At 33.2% G+C, this 18,647-nt stretch overlaps 1 protein-coding gene across 4 annotated transcripts in view; it reads right to left on the bottom strand.

The window, feature by feature from the left end:
* Cul2 (cullin 2) overlaps nt 1-18,647 on the bottom strand; it is a 94,678-nt gene that overhangs the window by 17,386 nt on the left and 58,645 nt on the right. For all 4 annotated transcript variants that reach the window (XM_078023398.1, XM_005330838.3, XM_005330837.3 and 1 more), the window contains exons 7-12: nt 10,061-10,157; nt 9,855-9,965; nt 6,104-6,266; nt 2,529-2,653; nt 1,324-1,431; nt 416-475 (exon numbers count right to left, since the gene is read on the bottom strand). In XM_078023398.1, the coding sequence (XP_077879524.1) occupies nt 416-475; nt 1,324-1,431; nt 2,529-2,653; nt 6,104-6,266; nt 9,855-9,965; nt 10,061-10,157 (664 nt within the window). The remainder of the gene's footprint in view (nt 1-415; nt 476-1,323; nt 1,432-2,528; nt 2,654-6,103; nt 6,267-9,854; nt 9,966-10,060; nt 10,158-18,647) is intronic.

The following is an 18,647-nucleotide window of genomic DNA, read 5'->3' as shown; positions in this document are numbered from 1 at the left end:
GAGTACCATGGATTGAACTCAGGGGCACTTACCCACTGAGCCACATCTCCAGCCCTTTTTTGTATTTTATTTAGAGACAGGTTCTAACTGAGTTGCTTAGGGCCTTGCTAAGTTGCTGAAGCTGACTTTGAACTTTCGAGACTCCTGCCTCAGCCTCCTTAGCCTCTGGGATGTTAGGAGTGAGCCACAGTACCCAGCTAAAGCAGATACGCTTTAAAACCCAAACTTTGTATAATAAAATGTTTTCCTCCAGTTATTCTTTAAAAAAACAGTATGTAGAAAATAATTTTTCATCTATTTTTTTCTGAAAAATGCTACCCCCCCCCAAAAAAATTAATTTGAGATTGTGCTCAGTTTTCCTTTTCAAATACTAACTCATTTCATAACATTATATTTAAGCAACCATCAAACTTACCAATTCAGGTGCTTTGCAGACAGACTTGGGTTCTCTGTAATTTACAACTGATGTAAGGGCCTAAAGAGAAAACAGGTGTGTAAAAATTAGCCACCAGCACTAGGGCAAAAGTTCAGGTGGTTCAATATATGCTATAACTGCTGTCCAAGAAAAAAAAAAAAAAACCCATCTACTATGATTTAATCTTAAATGTTTCCCAAAGGCCATGTGTTGAGGACTTGGTAGCCAGTCTATGACACTGGTGCATAGATGGTGGCAGAACTTTTAGGAGGTGGGGCCTAATAAAGGCAGGCAGGTCACCGGGACATGCCTTTGAAAGGGATATTGAGAAACTCTCTCCTCCTTCCCTAGCCCTGAGGTGAACATGTTTCCTCCACCACACACTTCCACCAAATTGTTCTGCCTTGCCAAAGGTCCAAAAGCAATAGAGCTCCATTCCTATTACAAGGTATTTTTTAAACTAAAATTTGAACATAAATAAAATAATGCTACTTTTAAAAAACTTTACAAATTTCCTACATAGAATAACATAATCAAGTTTGTGAAATATATTTTCCATTCAAATATTTTATATAGCCTATGTGGTATATGTGAAGAAATAATCAGTACTAAAGAATATTAAAATCATACATACATTTTCAGAAGATACTAGTTTATAAACAATTCTGCTTACATAGCATAATAATAGGAAATTACACAGGCATTCAGTTTAACAATTCATTTAATAAGTTAAAACTTATGTTATTCCTATTTTGACTTTCAGATTTAAGTTAGTTACTTAAAGTTTATCTCCATGTCTAGATCAAAAATCTCCTACTTAGAAGCCTAATCCTGACACTACTTAACAAATGATAGAGAATTTTATATGCATCTAGTCTATATACATATAATATATATGTTAAAGTTACCTTGTCCAATGCACTCATAAAATGTTGATCACCATTCAAAACAGTGTTGATTAGTTGAACAAATTTACCATGTACTTCCAAAACTGACTCCACAAACAGTGTTGGCATCTAAATTTAAATATAAAATACAAAATATAAAACCACCTTTTAAACTAAATCAAGAATACAATTAGTCTTGTTAAAGATTAAGAGCAAAGTTATGGGCTGGGGATATAGTTTAGTTGGTAGAGTGCTTGCCTTGCATGCACAAGGCCCTAGGTTCTAATCCCTAAAACAACAACAACAATAACAAAAGTGTAAAATTTACCAAGGAAAACTACGTTTCCTTCTTTCTCTCTGCCTTTCTTTCTCCCATTTCTTACACATATAACTGGAGAAGTTAGTATCTAAGGTAGCGGATTTGAATTCACTGCAAATGCATTTTGTTACATTTCCATCTTCCAGCCTTGACACAAGACTCCATTGTTCTATGCTCAATGTTAATTCAATACCCTGACTCTATAAACCTAACAATGTAAACTAAGAAGAGTAACAAATAAGACAACCAACTATTCCACAAAATTGGAAAACTTATGATTTCCCATGGGAAAACATAAAAACTAAGAATTATTACTTGCTAAAGACAAGTCTACAATACCAATAATGAGCATCTAATAAGCATTCTTAAGCAACGATGTCCATACACAGATAACTATATTAAAGATCAGTTCAACTAAGGTAGAAGTTACATTTCATGTTATATTTATCTTGTTATCAAGCAAATACTAGTAATAACAAAAAGGTAGTCCATCATGATGAAACATCTATGAAAGAAATGCAATTTGTAAATATTGTTATTTGGTTGGTAGAGTACTCTTGAGAAGGTAATAGGGATGTGAAGGTCACTAACATATTTGTAATTTATTTGTAATTTGCCAATTACAAATAAACAAGAACAAATAGGAAACAAATTTTTTTCTGAGAAGTTAACTGCTAAATGAACATATCAGTGTGGCTAAGAAAGAGTCTCATTTAATGGTTTAATAATAACTTGATAATTCCAAAATGGGTCCAACAAATTCTAGGTTTAAAATATTTGAATAAAGATGTTTTTTATTTGTTGACAAGACTTTTTCTTTCCTCTCTAACAGTCAAAAGAAGAACTCTTGATAAATATTATTAAGAAAAAAAAAAAAACACTTTCTATTTCCTTATACACAACTCACATTTTCCTGAGTAAGGTTACTGGTTGCTCTAAGGCCCTCATCATGGATATGATTTTGCAGCTCCTGAATCATATGAGGTAAACCAGTAGACACAGCACGGAGTAAGACATACATATTTGCCATGTCTGAGGGGGAAAAGAAATTTCATTATTAAATTCCCAGATATTTTTAAATTAGTAGATAATACATAGCTCAAAATGCCAAAATACAAGAGTATATAGGTTACATCCCCCTTGCCTTATCTCCCAGCCACCCCGTCTCCCTCCTTACAGGAGAGCAATGTTACAGTAGTTACAGTAGTTTATCCTTCTAAATATACATTCAAGAAAATATACATATACATATTCTATATATTCATAAAAATATATATTCTTTACCCTGATCCTTTTTATATAAATAGTGCAGTGTATTTCTGTAGCTGCAAAACACATTTTAACTTAGAGGTATTTTATATTAGTATATAAAGCATTTCTAGATATTTTACAATTGCAGAGTACTTCACCATATAGGCATATTACATTTACTTAAAACCTAATGGAAACTAAGGTTGTTTCAAATCTGATGATATTATATAATGTTGCGATTAATAATCTTATATATGGGCAAGAATATATGTAGCATAGATCTTGAAAAATGGGATTGCCGAGTCAATCTTATAGGCAGTTCCTTCAAAATAGAGATCCCAATAACAGGAAAGTCCCTTGCCAAGAAAGTGTCATCAAACACTTTGATCTCTGACAATGAGAGGTGAAATATGATGTCTTAGTGCAGTGAGTTTTATTTTAAACTTTTTGTTCAAGAATATACAGAAACAGAAAAGTATGCCAATCATGAGTACAATTCAGTGAATTATCACAAGTGAACACAAAACACACCCATATAATCACACTTAGGGTTAAGAAACAGACTTAATCGGGGCATGGTGGTGCACACCTGTAATCCCAGCAGCTCAGGAGGCTGAGATAGGAGGATCGAAAATTCAAAGCCAGCCTCAGCAAAGGCGAGGCGTTAAGCAACTCAGTGAGAACCTGTCTTTAAATAAAATTAAAAAATAGGGCTGGGGATGTGGCTCAGTGGTCAATTGCCCTGAGTTCAATCCCCAGTATCCAAAAAAGAAAAGAAACAAACTTAACCAATACCCAGAAGTTCCCTTCATGCATCCTCAGTCGCTACTCTTGTTCCTCTGCCAAGGTAACCACTGCTTTGACTACTAAATCAGATTAATCTTTGAGCTATCAATAAAAATGGAATCATGCAGTTCTCTTATGACTAGCATCTTTTTTCAAAATAGTATTTATAAGGATCATAAGGTTCTACTTAGTTTTAATCTGTTCATTTCTACTTTTCTGTAATATTCCATTGTACAAATATATTGTATTTATCCATTCCACTGTTACTGGACATTTGAGTTGCTTCCAGTTTAGAGATATCACAAATAACGTTGCTATGAACATTCTTATACATATCTTTTAGTACATACCTACATGCCTGGGGTGGGAGTTATATGCCTAGAAGATCTGCTGGATAATAAAATATGCACAGATTGTGCTTTAGTGGTCAGTGTCAGTTTTTCAAAGTGTTTGTATCAATTTATTCTCTCATCCCAGCATACAACAAAATCCTGGTACTCTACACACTTCCAAATACATCTTCTTTTCAGTCTTTAAAATGGTATATCAAAATATAAGGAAGCTGGGTGTGGTGGCGCATGCCTATAATCCTAGTGGCTCGGGAGGCTGAAACAGGAGAATCACAAGTTCAAAGCCAGCCTCAGCAATAGCAAGGGGAGGCACTAAGCACTCAATGAGACCCTGTCTCTAAATAAAATACAAAATAGGGTTGAGGATGTGGCTCAGTGGTCAAGTGCCCCTGAGTTCATCCCCGGTACCCCACCCCAACCCCCAAAATATATATAAGGAAATATTCATATCTTACTGTGGTTTTGTGTGTTTAATTGACATTCCCCTAATTTAATGAGACTGAAATACCTTTTTAAGTGTACATGTAAGGCCATTTGCATAGCTTCTATTCTGCAATGCTTATTGAAGTTTCTTGACTATTTTATATTCTGGATATAAATCTTTTCCATTCACTATAATATATTAACCTATGACTGTCTTTTGATGCTCCCTTTGTCTTAAAGGACTTTCAATGTTCCAAAATTTTTCATTTTAATGTAGTCTACTGGATCCTTCTTTCTTTGATTGTTACTGTTTTTTGTGTCCCATTTGAAATTTTATTCATTACCACAAGGTTATAAAGATAATTCGCCTATATTATCTTCAAGAAGTATTATTGTTTTACTTTTCACATGTAGTTAAAAAACACCTGTGAATTGATTTTGTATAAGGGATCTGAGGTAGAGATCAAATTTCTTTTTCTCAGCATTATGTATAGAAAAAGACTACCTTTCATTCACTGCTCTGTGGTACTACCTTGTAGTACCTCTTTCTCCCCCTACTTTACTGAGAATTTAACCCAGGGGCACTTTACCTCTGAACTAAGGGACTTTATCAAGTGTTTACATATGCATAGGCTGTTTCACTTCAGTGGACTATCTGCCTATCCTTATATCAATGCCTCATTGCATAACTTTGGTTTTACATGTCTTGCTATCCTCTAAAAGTCTTTCTAAAATGCTCTTTTAAGATCATGTTGGCTGTTCTTAGGCCAAGAGGACAATTTTCAGTATTTAACAAAAAGTGGCAAGGCAGTGTGTGGGGGTGGGTTATATTAGATTGCCCTGGGTTTATAAATCAATGTTGCTTTCATCAATGTTTAGTTTTCTACATAGGTGTGGCATACATGTCTTATGTTTATTAACTGCTGTTTAATAATCTTATTTTTGTGGTATCAGGGATTAAACCCTAGGGTGTTCAACCACTGAGCCACATCCACAGCCCTTTTATTTCATGTATTTATTTTGAGATGGGGTCTCACTAGGTTGCTTACAGCCTCATGAAATTGTTGAGGTTGGCTTTGAACCTGAGTGCCTCCTACCTCAGCCTCCTGAGCCACAAGGATTATAGGCATGCGCCATCACGCTTGGCTTATTCAATAACTCTTAATTCTATTTTCCCTTCTTCTGAATCATTTAATTTTTTTTTGGTTATAATTACCATTTATTTGGTGGTATCACAGTGTATTTTTATTTTATATTTCCCCGATTTTGAATTGAGTATGCACATCTTCACATATTTAAAATATATTCATATTTCCTTTGCCTTTATTCCTACTGTCTGTTAGGAACTAACATATTAAAGAAAGTAGCTTCTTTGATATATAAACTACATAAACACATTTTTCCAGTTTTTCTTTTGACTTTAGAATATACTTTGAATATAAACTTTCCAAAAATTAAACTACATAAACACATTTTTCCAGTTTTTCTTTTTTGACTTAAGAATATACTTTGAATATGAACTTTCCAAAAGTCTTTCAAAATACAGTAATAATCTATAAAAATATATATAAAATATTTTAAAGATATCAAAAAATATGCTTTTAAATTTAAGGTGGGTGGAAGATGAGATATACTTGAATTTCTACTCACACTTATGTGTGTTAGCACTTACCATTTTTTTTCTCTTGTCGAATAATATTATGACATTCTGCATGTAAGAACTGTAAGTGGTCTGCTACCATTCGTTGCTGACATTCATGAATCACTTTAGTATACGAGCTTGGATGTAAATATTTTCGACATCGCATTTCTTCATCTTTTAATCTACCTAGAACCTATAAAAATATATTCTTAAAATAATAAGCTACAAAGTTTTCCTGTACAGAAAAGATTATAACATCAGTAAGTAACTCAGGCAGCTAAAATTTTAATGGCTCTACTAAACAAAGAAAAGATAATGAGGTTTACATGACTAATTTAAACCCACAATCCATAAATCATTTACAAAGTCTTATTTAAGCTACCAGTGTTCACCTATATTCCATCACAATCTTATAAACAAGAATAAAGTCTGCTTGTTATCTTTATTTATTAACCCTAATCTTCATATTATATGGAAAACTTAGCATGCAACAGGATAAGTTGGTAACAATAAATACCAGAACATGTGGTTTCTATATGAATAATTAACTACCAAACTAAAAAATTAGTTACATCAAGTAGATTACATTAATTATTTTACTTTGGTCTCTGCTCTCACAAAATGGAAACAAACACAGTATGTACATGATCATTAATTATGATAAATATTTCATTAAAAATTTTAAAAGTCAAAATATACTTAATCAGAGTCAAAGTCAAATAAGACATTTTAGGATTGGAGATACTGCTCAGTGGTAGACTGCTTATTTAGCATGCAAAAAGCCCTAGGTTCAATTCCCAGCACACACACACACACACACACACACACAAAAAAAAACTTTACAAAAGCTTATATCGTATATAAAAAGCATTGAGCCAAGTTTGGTGATGCATGCCTATGATCCCAGAAGGCTGAGGCAGGAGGATCACAATTCAAAGCCAGCTTCAGCAACTTAGTGAAATCTTGTCTCAAAAAAAAAAAAAAAGCGAGTGGCAAGGGAAGAATGGGAGTGTGTCTCAGTAGTTAAGTGCTCCTGGGTTCAATCCCCATTCCCCATACCCCATTCCCCCAGCCCTACACAAAAAAATTAAAGAAAAAAAGAGCATCAAGGTACAAAACAACACTCTAGTCAACATTAATAAGAACCAGAGAATTTGACTAATTTTCAACACAAAACAACCAATACTGTTGTGATGAAAATTATGTTAGCATGGCACATATATATACAAATTTGTAGACTCAGAAGACATTCTGTGATGTGAAGCTATGTGACTAAAAACTCTGAACCTAACTGGTCCCATGGAATTATGTACACTTGACTGTTTGGAAGTTAGGGCTGCCTGGTAATGGTGGGAAGGAAAAATCATTCCTGGATACCTAATTAGATATCTTTCAAGGAAAATGAGGCTCAAAACTGTGGAGAGTCCCATACTCCTATCTCTTCTATTATGCTAACTCATTAAGTCAAAGTTCAGGACAGTCATAGAAATTTAGGGTAGGCAAGAGGCTACCTAGATTAAAAAGGTATTCATCGCATAATTTCATTAATTGAGAAAGTCATTTTGGTTAACAAGCTTTTGATCAAAATATAATAAAAAATGTCCCTTAAAAATTAAGCCTAATAGTGATTTATATCGTATTATATGACTTTAAACAGCTTACTAGATTACTAAATGCAACAGGAATTAGAGTGTGGTTGCAGGAGGATAAAAGAAGGGGAAAAGTAAAACAATAGTGACCTGGGGAAAGGAGGTACATATCAAAGTAAACATACATTAGGTTGGATTGCCTCAATACAGGTCTTCAAATAGCTACAATAACATTGGTAGATGGGGAAAAGCCAAAACTAGGGCAGAGAAAAAGGGCAAGGCTATCCTAAAGAGTCTGTTAATTAACATAATATATTGTGATCAAAATCTAGGACTTTGGCCCTTGAAGTAAATATGGTTTACCACCATTTCCTGTAGTAAACTACTTAACACCATTTTCTGAACATAATTTATTTTCAATTCCCTACAATTTTTTTAGCACTTTCAAATATAATTTCACAATTTAAAATACATAGTTGGTATATTAATATAATATTAATACAAAATGTTTTAAAATCATCTTAAAATATATTTTCATATTTGCTACTTTAATCATTTTCATGAACATCTAATTCATGTGACATTAATTACATTTCTGATGTTACATAGCTATCTTATTTTTAAAAAGTTTTTCCTTAACCCAAATAGAAATTCTATAACCATTAAGCAATAACATCCCACACCATCTTCCACACATAATGTCTAATCTGCATTTTTTCTCTATGAATTTGCCTAATTCTTCATATAAGTGAAACTATACAATATTTATTTTTGTGTGTGTCTGGCTTACTTAACATTTTCAAAGTTCATCCACATTGTATCAGTACTTTATTCCTTTTTAAGACCAAATACTATTCCATTGTCGTGTATATACCACATCTGCTATTTGTTTTGTTTTGTGATGCTGGGCATTGACACATGGCTTCTCAGGTACTAAGCAAGTCCTCTACCAACCAAGCTAGACCCCTAGCAACTGCTTATTCTTTCAACTCTTGATAGACATCTGAAGTATTTCCATCATTTGCCATGGCCTCTTCTTGAGAGTCAGATATAACAAGGTTTGTATGCATCATGGTTACTGTTTGTACAATTTCTTTGACTTACATCTAGACACTTAAAAAAAAGTTTAAGATGCAATAAAAGCTAAGAGCTAAGAACCACTTACCTAGACTAACCTGTACTTAATGGATGGGGGGAAAGTCTTAGATTGTTCACTCAAGATCTAGCATTATTTAGTGATAAAAGTAGTAAGAGAATTAATTAACTCAGACTTCTAGTTCTGGGCTTTGTGGACTGTGTAACATTATATCAGAAGCACTGATGATTCCTGACATGTGTTCTATGGAGAATAGACTATAGGTATTCCACTGTAGTGGAAGATATTTTATCTTCTTGGTTAAACCAACTAACAAAAGGCATCCAATAATAAAATATTTGAATCCAATACTTCAGATAAAAACCTTGATTAAAAATTTCAATGTATCTTCTATGATGATTAAATTTATGATGTGACTTTTTACTACTCAAAAATAAGTGTGAAATTTTAAACATGATAATGTGCTGTTTTATTGATTTTTTTTATACTTTTATTTTATTTATTTATTTTTATGTAATGCTGAGGATCGAACCCAGTGTCTTGCACATGCTAGGTGAGCACTCTTAACACTGAGCCACAACCCCAGCCCCTGGTTAATGATTAGTTAAAATTTTTCTGTAAGTTTTCTGCTTATAATCAGCCTTCCAAGAACTTAACAGACTAAAAGAGTAACTTATACAACTATCTAGAATTATCTTATTTTCCTTCCATTTAAAAATAATAGTAAGAGTCCAAACACCTAATTTCTGTACTTATCCTATTTCTTAAACAAATCACTAAGCACACAAACCTATTATATACCCCAAATGGATATATGTATTAATTTAACGGATAAGCAAAATTATGCTTAATGATAAGCAATCAGAATTTATCAAAAGCAATCAGGATTTATTAAGCATGATGAAAAGTATAACAGCTATAGTAAGAGCAATGGCTTACTAATAAATGTATGTTATCATAACTTAAGAGTTAATGATGAAATAAACAGAATCTTTTTTCACCAAAGAATATTTTAACTAAAAAATTATGTTAAATAAAACCATGCCAGATATATAATAAGTAAAGGTATGTAATTATGGTATGTGTTATTTCTTACCTTTTCCATATACTGTGAGCAATTTGATTCTTGTAATAAATTTGAAGCTTCTTGTTTGTAATACTCTCCTGTTTCAGTCAGAAAGGGAGACTCAAAGATTTCCTGATAAAACTGAATAAAATAATTAAAATCATATTAGGAAAAAACTGCAACAAATAATTCAAGAAATTAAAGATCTGATTATATTTTTAAAGGAGGTTTTTTACCTTTAAGGGAAATTTTTTCTTATACTGTTCAACATGAACAAAGGAGTTAATAACCCCATGGATTACTTTCTGGTTTGGGTCTTCTCCACCACGATCACTAAAATAGGGTATAACACAAGATATTCTTGAGAATGACAAAATATGACTGTTTATTTCATTGCCCTAATCAAATTATAAAGCACTTAGAAGTCAAAGGACATATAAAGCTTAAAAATAAAGTTTTTCAGATCATAGCTAAACTTAGTATACATAGTTAATACATACAAAGTTATTTAAATAAAGTTTTGTTAATTAAATTAAACATGCCAATAATTTAATTTTAATAAAGTATACACAAATTCATCAATACTGGAAGATTAATCCTGATGGCTTGAATTTCAGTATTTCAATGTAATAAAGGCCATTTACAATAAAAGAACAACTAACATTATACTGAATGGGGGAAAAGCTGAGTGCTTTCTAAGATCATAAACAAAACAAGAATGGCCACTTTCACCACTTTTATTCAACAGAGCACTAGAAGACCTAGCCAGAGAAATCAGGCAAGAAAAAGAAATAAAGGCCATTCAAATTAGAAAAGAAGCTGAACTGCCACTATTTGTAAATGACATGATCTTTTATACAGAAAACTCAAAAAACTATAAAAATAAATAAATTCAGCAAAATTATAGGATGCACAAAAGTCAGCATCACTATTATGTGCCAATAGAAATTATTTTAAATAGAAATCAGGAAAACAATCCTATCTTATAATTGCTACCCCCACACACACAAAAAAAACAAAAGAAAAATAAATAACTTTATGCAAAAAGGTGAAATATCTTTTTTTTTTGGAGGGAGAGAGAGAGAGAATGAATTTTATATATATATATATATATTTAGTTTTCAGCGGACACAACATCTTTGTTTGTATGTGGTGCCGAGGATTGAACCCAGGCCGCATGCGTGCCAGGCGAGCGCACTACCACTTGAGCCACATCCCCAACCCCAAGGTGAAATATCTTTAACCATGAAAATTATAGGACACTGATAAAAGAAATTAAAGACACAAAAAAAGTAGAAAGACATCCTATATTTCTGGACTAGAGGAACTGATATTGTTAAAATATCCATACTATCCAGAGTGTTTTACAGATTCAATGCAATTCCTTTCAAAATACCAAAGACATTCTTCAGAAATCAGGAAAAAAAAAAAAAAGAAATCCTAAAATGTATATGAAGCCTATAATCCCAGCAACTTGGGAGGCTGAGGCAGGAGGATTCAAAGTTCTAGGCCAGTCTGAGTAACTTAGTGAGGCCTGATCTCAAAGTAAAAGATTTTAAAAAAGCTAGGGATATAGCTCAATGGTAAAGCACCTCTGGGTTAAATCCCAAATACCCTCCTCCCCCAACAAAGCGTACATGGAAATATTGAAAACCCCAAATAGCCAAAGGCATTTTGAGCAAAAAGAATAAAGCAGGAGACATTACATTGCCTAATTTCAAAACAAATTACAGAGCTACAATAATCAAGATTACAAGGTATTGGCACAAAAACACATGTTGATCAATGGAACAAAATAGACAGCCTAGAAATAAATCCTCATATCAAATTGATTTTCAACAAATATGCTAAACACATGCATTGTTGAAAAGACAGTCTTTACCATCAATGGTGCTAGGAAAATTGAACATTTACATGAAAAAAAAATGAAGTAGACACTTCTCTTTCATCAGTTACAAAGATCAACTCAAAATAGAGCAGATTTAAATGGAAGACTATGAAACTTCTAGAACTAATAGAAAAAGAAATGCTTCAAGATAAGAAAGGGCCATTTATTGATTCTTGATTTTAATTCTTGCACTACAGGAGTCTTATTAAGGAAGTTGGGGCCTAAATCCCACATGATGAAGATTAGGGTGTACTTTTCTATTAGACAGACAGTCTCTGGTTTAATTCCTAAGTCCTTGATCCACTTTGAGTTGAGTTTTGTGCATGGTGAGAGATAGGGGTTTAACTTCATTTTGTTGCATATGGATTTTCATGTTTTCCCAGCATCATTTGTTGAAGAGGCTATCTTATCTCCAATGAATGTTTTTGGCACCTTTGTCTAATATTAAGATAATTGTAATTTTGTGGGTTAGTCTCTACGTCCTCTATTCTGTACCATTGGTCTACCAGTCTGTTTTAGTTCCAATCCCATGCTGGTTTTTGTTATTATTGCTCAGGGGAAAAGATAACCCTTGCACACTGTTGGTGAGAATGTAAATTAGTACAGCCTTTTTGGAAAATAGTAAGAAAATCTTTTCAAAAAATTAAAAATATAACGACTACATAATCTAGCAATGGATTTACTAATGGGTACATGCTTAGTATGTACACACTACTGGGTACATACTCAAAAGAAATGAAATCAGTATGTTGATGAAACATCTGAATTCCTATGTACATTGTAGCCTAGAAATGGAAGCAAGTGTCTACCAAATGATAAATGAATAAACAAAACCTGGTACATGGATAAAAAGGAATACTATTCAGCAATAAAAGGATGAAATTTTGTCATTTGTGGCAACATGGATGGAAATGGCAATCATTATGCTGTGAAACTAACCAGGCACAGAAAGATAAGTATCATTATAACCTGACTCATGTGGAATCTAAAGAAAACTTGATCTCATAAGTTGAAAGTAGAGTGGTGATTATCAAAAGGTGGGGGATGAGGTGAAATGGGGAAGGTTTATCAATGAATTCTAAGTTATAAGTCAACAGGTATAAGAAATTCTGTTGTGCCATTGAATCGTAGATAATGGATATTACTATAGATAATGATAATGTACTGTATGTCTCAAAAAACTAGGTCTTTTTTGAGCCCATATTCAATCTGGTGAAATAGTGATCTGACCCATGTTATCTATGTAGAACATATCATTTTTTTGCCTTTGAATTTTGCTTAGGACAAATGAGATCAACCCATAAATGAGTAATATTTGAATATTTGATAAATTGGGTTATCTAAAAATTTTTCAGCCTCAATCCTGTTATTGTCCCTTTTCAATGACAGAGTGGACAGATGTGAGTGGAAAATGAACATGAGGTTAAGGGAATACTCTATAAAATGGGCCCACTATGCTAACACACACATGCTTTCACCTTTGAAAAGCAATTTATCTGCAGCCCTGCCTGAATTAAGTGGACAGGATATTTTACATTCCTCAGTAAAATGTTATCTGCAGAAATGCAGGCTGAAAATAATTCCAATGAGAGGAACACAAGTTACCCCAAAGGGGGATTATTGTGACCCTTTCACACACCAGATTCTAGAACTCCCCCTGATCATAAAATTTCTAAGAACAGGTTCCAATTACAACTGGTCAGGCATGAGCTGAAGTGACCTAGAGTTGTCATGACAGTGGTGACTTGAAAGTCTGACATCACCTTGCTGTCAACCAAAAGTCGAGAGGTGGACCTGGGCAGGACTCTCTACAAACTTCCCTGGGACTCCCAATAAAATTGGAGGGCAGAAGAGGCATACTGCCCCTGTCTTCTCTGAGAGGACCCACTCACTCTCCCCCTTTGCTATCCTTTCTAATAAACTCATATATATCTGCTACTCTGAGCTATAGTCTGCAATCTTTCTGACTTAATCACAAGAATCAAGGTTTAAAGAGGAGCCTTCTTGCTGCTTTTACAAGACCCAAACCCTGTAATATCAAAACCAGGAAAACTTCCACAAGGTAATTACAAATATGACCTTTTCTTTTTCCCCTCACTTCTACCTACCCATTCCCTTTCTGTGGTATTGAGGTTTGCCAGGCAAGCATTGTACCAATGTGCTACATTCCACAGCCTTTTCTTTTCTTTTAATTTAAGACAGGGTCTCACTAAATTGCCCAGGCTGGTCTCAAACTTGTGATCCTCCTTCCTTGTCCTCCTGAAGAGCTGGGATTATAAGTGTACACCACCATGACCAGAAGGCTAACATAATGAGAGGTAACTGTGAAATAATGGTGTTAGCAATTTGTAAAAGCATTGACTGAATTGGGCATCTGCATCTGGCCTCATCTAAGGACAGTGTTTCCAGGAGATGAGTCTAGAGAAAAGAATATAAACAACTTTTAGAAATATGGCTTATTATTTGATTTTAACAGAACTAAGTGAAAGGCACCTACAATAATCATAATGAAATAACCAGAATAATGGAACCACTCAGCTAGAATAATGTGGTCTAACAGCAGTAGTTTAGCATAGCAACTAATTCGGGGTTTCTGGAGTCAGACTACTTGAGTTCTGGATATGCTAATGTCACCTTAGGCAGTCAATGAATCTTTCAATACTCAGGAGTATAAAGTGAGGACTCTGGTATAAAGCCAAATGATAACAGGGTTTACCTTGTGGAGAGGAAAAAGACTAAGCAAAAATCTGGAATATTCACTTATATATTTAGAACTAAAATTTTCATTGAGTAGCTAAATAGCAGGTCTGGAAAACAAAATGTACAAGATATGTCTGGAACATCTTGACATACCAAAAGCTACCAAAAATTACCAGGGTCATGACAAAAGGACACTGGCACCAACTAGTCAAAAAGCAATTTAATTTGTATTAAAGTAAGACTTACAATGAACAGAAACATACCAAATGTTTAAATCTATAAGTTTATCATAATGTATTTTTTTAATATTTTAAAATTGTTGATGGACCATTATTTTATTTACTAGTATGTGGTGCTGAGAATAGAACCCAGTGCCTCATGCATGCCAGGCAAGTGCACTACCACTGAGCCGCCCCCATAATATATATTTTTTTAATTTTTTGTACTTGTAGATGAGCAGCATGCTTTTATTTGTTCATTTTTGTGATGCTGCTAAGGATGGAACATAATGCCTCACATGTGCTAGGCAAACACTCTACCACTGAGCTATATATAGCCCCAGCTCTATCAGGACATATTTTTAAAAAAAAATGGTCACCTGAGGATAAAAGCAAACCAATACATCTTAAAAACTGACTAAAGAAGAGGAAAGAAACAAGGAGTTATTTTGCCTTTCCTATATGTACTTTACCATTTGTGCAACTAAACAGTAGGTGGGAGGGAAACATACCTTTATAGAATTAATTGAGTTAAAACAAAATAAGAGAATTATAGTGATTCAATTTACAAACCCCAATAAATTAACTGATGTCATTACTGAGCACCAATGGTTGCTAACAAAAAAATGAACATCAGAAATTATGGAAGAATATACTAAATTATGGAAGAATACACTATCACTTATAGTCTTGCTAGAGGGCTCAAATCTTAGTTTCAATAAGCACTGGACTGCCAATTTGCAGAAAACAGAGCATAAAGCAACATACTGAAATATGCCCCATGCATGCAATCAGCAAAATCTGATCTGATCAATGGGAAAGTCTAAAGACTAAAAAGTCAGGATTCATCGATAAATGAGATATAAGGGCAGGGACAGGGGGACCTGTGATTAAAAGATCTAAAAAACAACAAAAAAAAAAATTTTAAAGACGGATAAGACTATAGAGCCTAGAGTTGCACATTTATATAATAAAACCAAAAAGAAATAAAATTCAGACTAGCAGTTACTTTTGGAGAAACATAAATAACTTAATTTTTTAAATATATTTTTAGTTGTAAATGGATCTTATTCACTCATTCATTCATTCATTCATTCATTCATTCATTTATATGTAGTGCTGAGGATAGAACCCAGGACCCCCTCATACATGCCAGGCAAGTGGCTCTACAACTGAGCCACAACTCCAGCATAAATAACTAACTTATAAATATAAGGAAGAGGGGCTGAGGCTGTAGCACAGTGGTAAAGTGCTTGCCTTGTATGTGTGAGGCACTAGGTTCAATCCTCAGCACCACATAAAAATAAATAAAGATACTGTGTGTTCATCTACAACTAAATAAACATTTTTTAAAAAATAAATAACTATAAGTAAGAAAAAGTTTAAATAACACATACAAACAAAACACCCTCAAAAGTACAAAGGAGGGGCTGGGGTTGTAGCTCAGTGGTAGAGCACTTGCTTGCATATGTGAGGCACTGGGTTTGATTCTCAGCACTGCATATAAATAAATGAGTAAAATAAAGGTCTGTCAACAACTAAAAATTTTTTTAAAAAAGTCCAAAGGAAAACTGAAATAACAAGATTTGTATCTAACAGACTAAGGAAAAAGAGCACAAGATAGATACTGGAAGTTACTAGGTAACAATAAAAATAGTTAAATATGAAAATAATCACCTTCATATTCATTCAACTAACAGAGGCTCAAAACATAAATAACTTATAAATATAAGGAAGAAAATCAATACATACAATAGGCAAAAAATTTTAAAACAGTTCAGAAATCAAAAGATGGAAAAGAATAAAAATCCCTAGATTTTTTTTGGGGGGAGGGGGGTACTGGGTATTGAACTCAGGGGCACTCAACCACTGAGCCACACCCCTAGCCCTATTTTGTATTTTATTTAGAGACAGAGTCTCACTGAGGTGCTTAGCACCTCGCTTTTGCGGAGGCCAGCTTAGAATTTGAGATCCTCCTATCTCAGCCTATGGAGCCACTGGGATTACAGGCTTGCGCCACCACACCCAGAAGATTTTATATTAACTTAGATTATATTTTTCTTCAATGAAATCTCTAATGTCTTAATGATCAAGAAACAGAATACCAAACATATGCATGTCAGAGAAAATACAATCAGTCACAGCATCCTATGTTATATAGCTCCAAATTCAAAGAGGAAGCTTCAAAGAGGAAGAATGAATTTCATCTTAACTTTAATTTTTGTTAAACACTAGAAAGTGAACTACAGAATACTGGGAGAAAGAAAAGCAAGTTTGAATCCAATTAGCATAACACAATTAGTGTTTTCAATAATATCCTTAGGCAATTCTAAGTGATTCCTTTTGCTTCTACTTTTAAAATCTACTTTCTTCTATTTTTATAATTTTATATATAACATATTACCATACAAATTCATGTTATTTTAATTTTATAGTAAGAGTAAAAGGTCTTGCAAAACATTTACATCACTAAGTGCTATAATTTATGCTACCACGTATTGATTTAGTTATGCTTATGTTTTTATGTATCACTAAAGATATTTAAATTCTGATACTCTAAATTCAGGCTGAGGAAATTATAATATTTTAATATTATAAACAACTTTTCAGTTGTTTGGTACTGACTGTCCTAGTTGATGATTCTACTATATTCCTCTAAAATATAGGTACGTTAATATATGAATACAATTACTTTTTTCTTTCCTATTGAAATAAGCACAGCGAAAAATATGCAGATTATGTGGTTAAAATAAAATAAAGAACTGTAAATAATTATACTTGATTTTTCTGTCTTTCATCTATATAGTGAGAGCATTCTCCAGTTTAGGATTAAATTTTTTGTGCAGATTGTAAAGATACATTAAAAAACAAAATTAAACAGTGTGTCACAGACTCTCTTAAACAAAAAACTTCTACAACTTATATTCCACTTTTACATCTAGTACCTCACTGAAACAATTTTTTCAAACTGCTTGAAATATGAGGTGACTGCTATAGTATTTATATCCTACAAGGGAAACTATCTTTCCAAAATACAACTGAGCAAAAGAGTCTGGACCAGTTTGCACCTTAAAAGAGACAGCTCCTCAGGCCAGGAGCTCATCCTTTTCTCCCTCTGTCACACTATGCTACCACCTTATTCTTTGTCTGCATTCTTTTAGATCTTCTCATCTTCCCTACAGATCTCATTCCACCCAAGGACAACTTCTTCCAAAAGCCACAAAACTCCTAATTACATTTCACTGAGTATTTCAGTATTCATGATCTTTAAGAATTCTAATTTAGTAAAACATTGTGATTTTACATTAAAAACAAACCAAAAAATCCTTCACTGTCCTGATAGGTAAGTTTCTTCTTTCAAGTTTGAGGTGACCCTCATTTTTCAGGAATCTTCAGAGAAGGTTGAGCACATAATCTGATATATGTGTGTGTGTGTGTGTGTGTGTATGTATGCAATGAAGGTAGCAACCAAATTAATGTATTCACTGATGAGTCTAAGACTACATGTAGTCGGAAGAAAAGAAAGTACATTAGTAAGATAAAAAATAATTATAAAATTAACTGAGGTGGGGATGATCTAAAGCAAATTATTTGTGTTTAACTAGGACAGATACATGACCTTTCTTTTAACAACTCTTGGCCATCATGATAACTCCTTAGACCACATTACATATACATATGTATACATATACATATGTATACACACACACATACACCTTTGTTATTATAGTATTTTAATATTAAAGGTATATGTATATGTCTTTTATGACCTACATACTTCTCATACAATAAAAAAATTAAAAAACAATTTTATGTGTAATTATAGTCAACAAATCCACAGAAGATGAAGATGGTGATGTGTCATAAAATATACCACCACATAATCAAAGTTATAGTACAAAGTAAACATCTCTCTTTCTGAGGGTAGCAACCAGTAGTTGAAAGAAGAAGAAAGTACATTAGTTTGGTAAGATAAAAAATAATTAAAAATGAACTAAGGTGGAGATTACCTAAACC

This window comes from Ictidomys tridecemlineatus, chromosome 10, assembly GCF_052094955.1.
Source record: "Ictidomys tridecemlineatus isolate mIctTri1 chromosome 10, mIctTri1.hap1, whole genome shotgun sequence".
In the NCBI taxonomy this organism is placed as follows: Eukaryota; Metazoa; Chordata; class Mammalia; order Rodentia; family Sciuridae; genus Ictidomys; species Ictidomys tridecemlineatus.
Note: the sequence above shows the minus strand (reverse complement) of the source record. Positions and strands in the feature narration are given on the sequence as shown.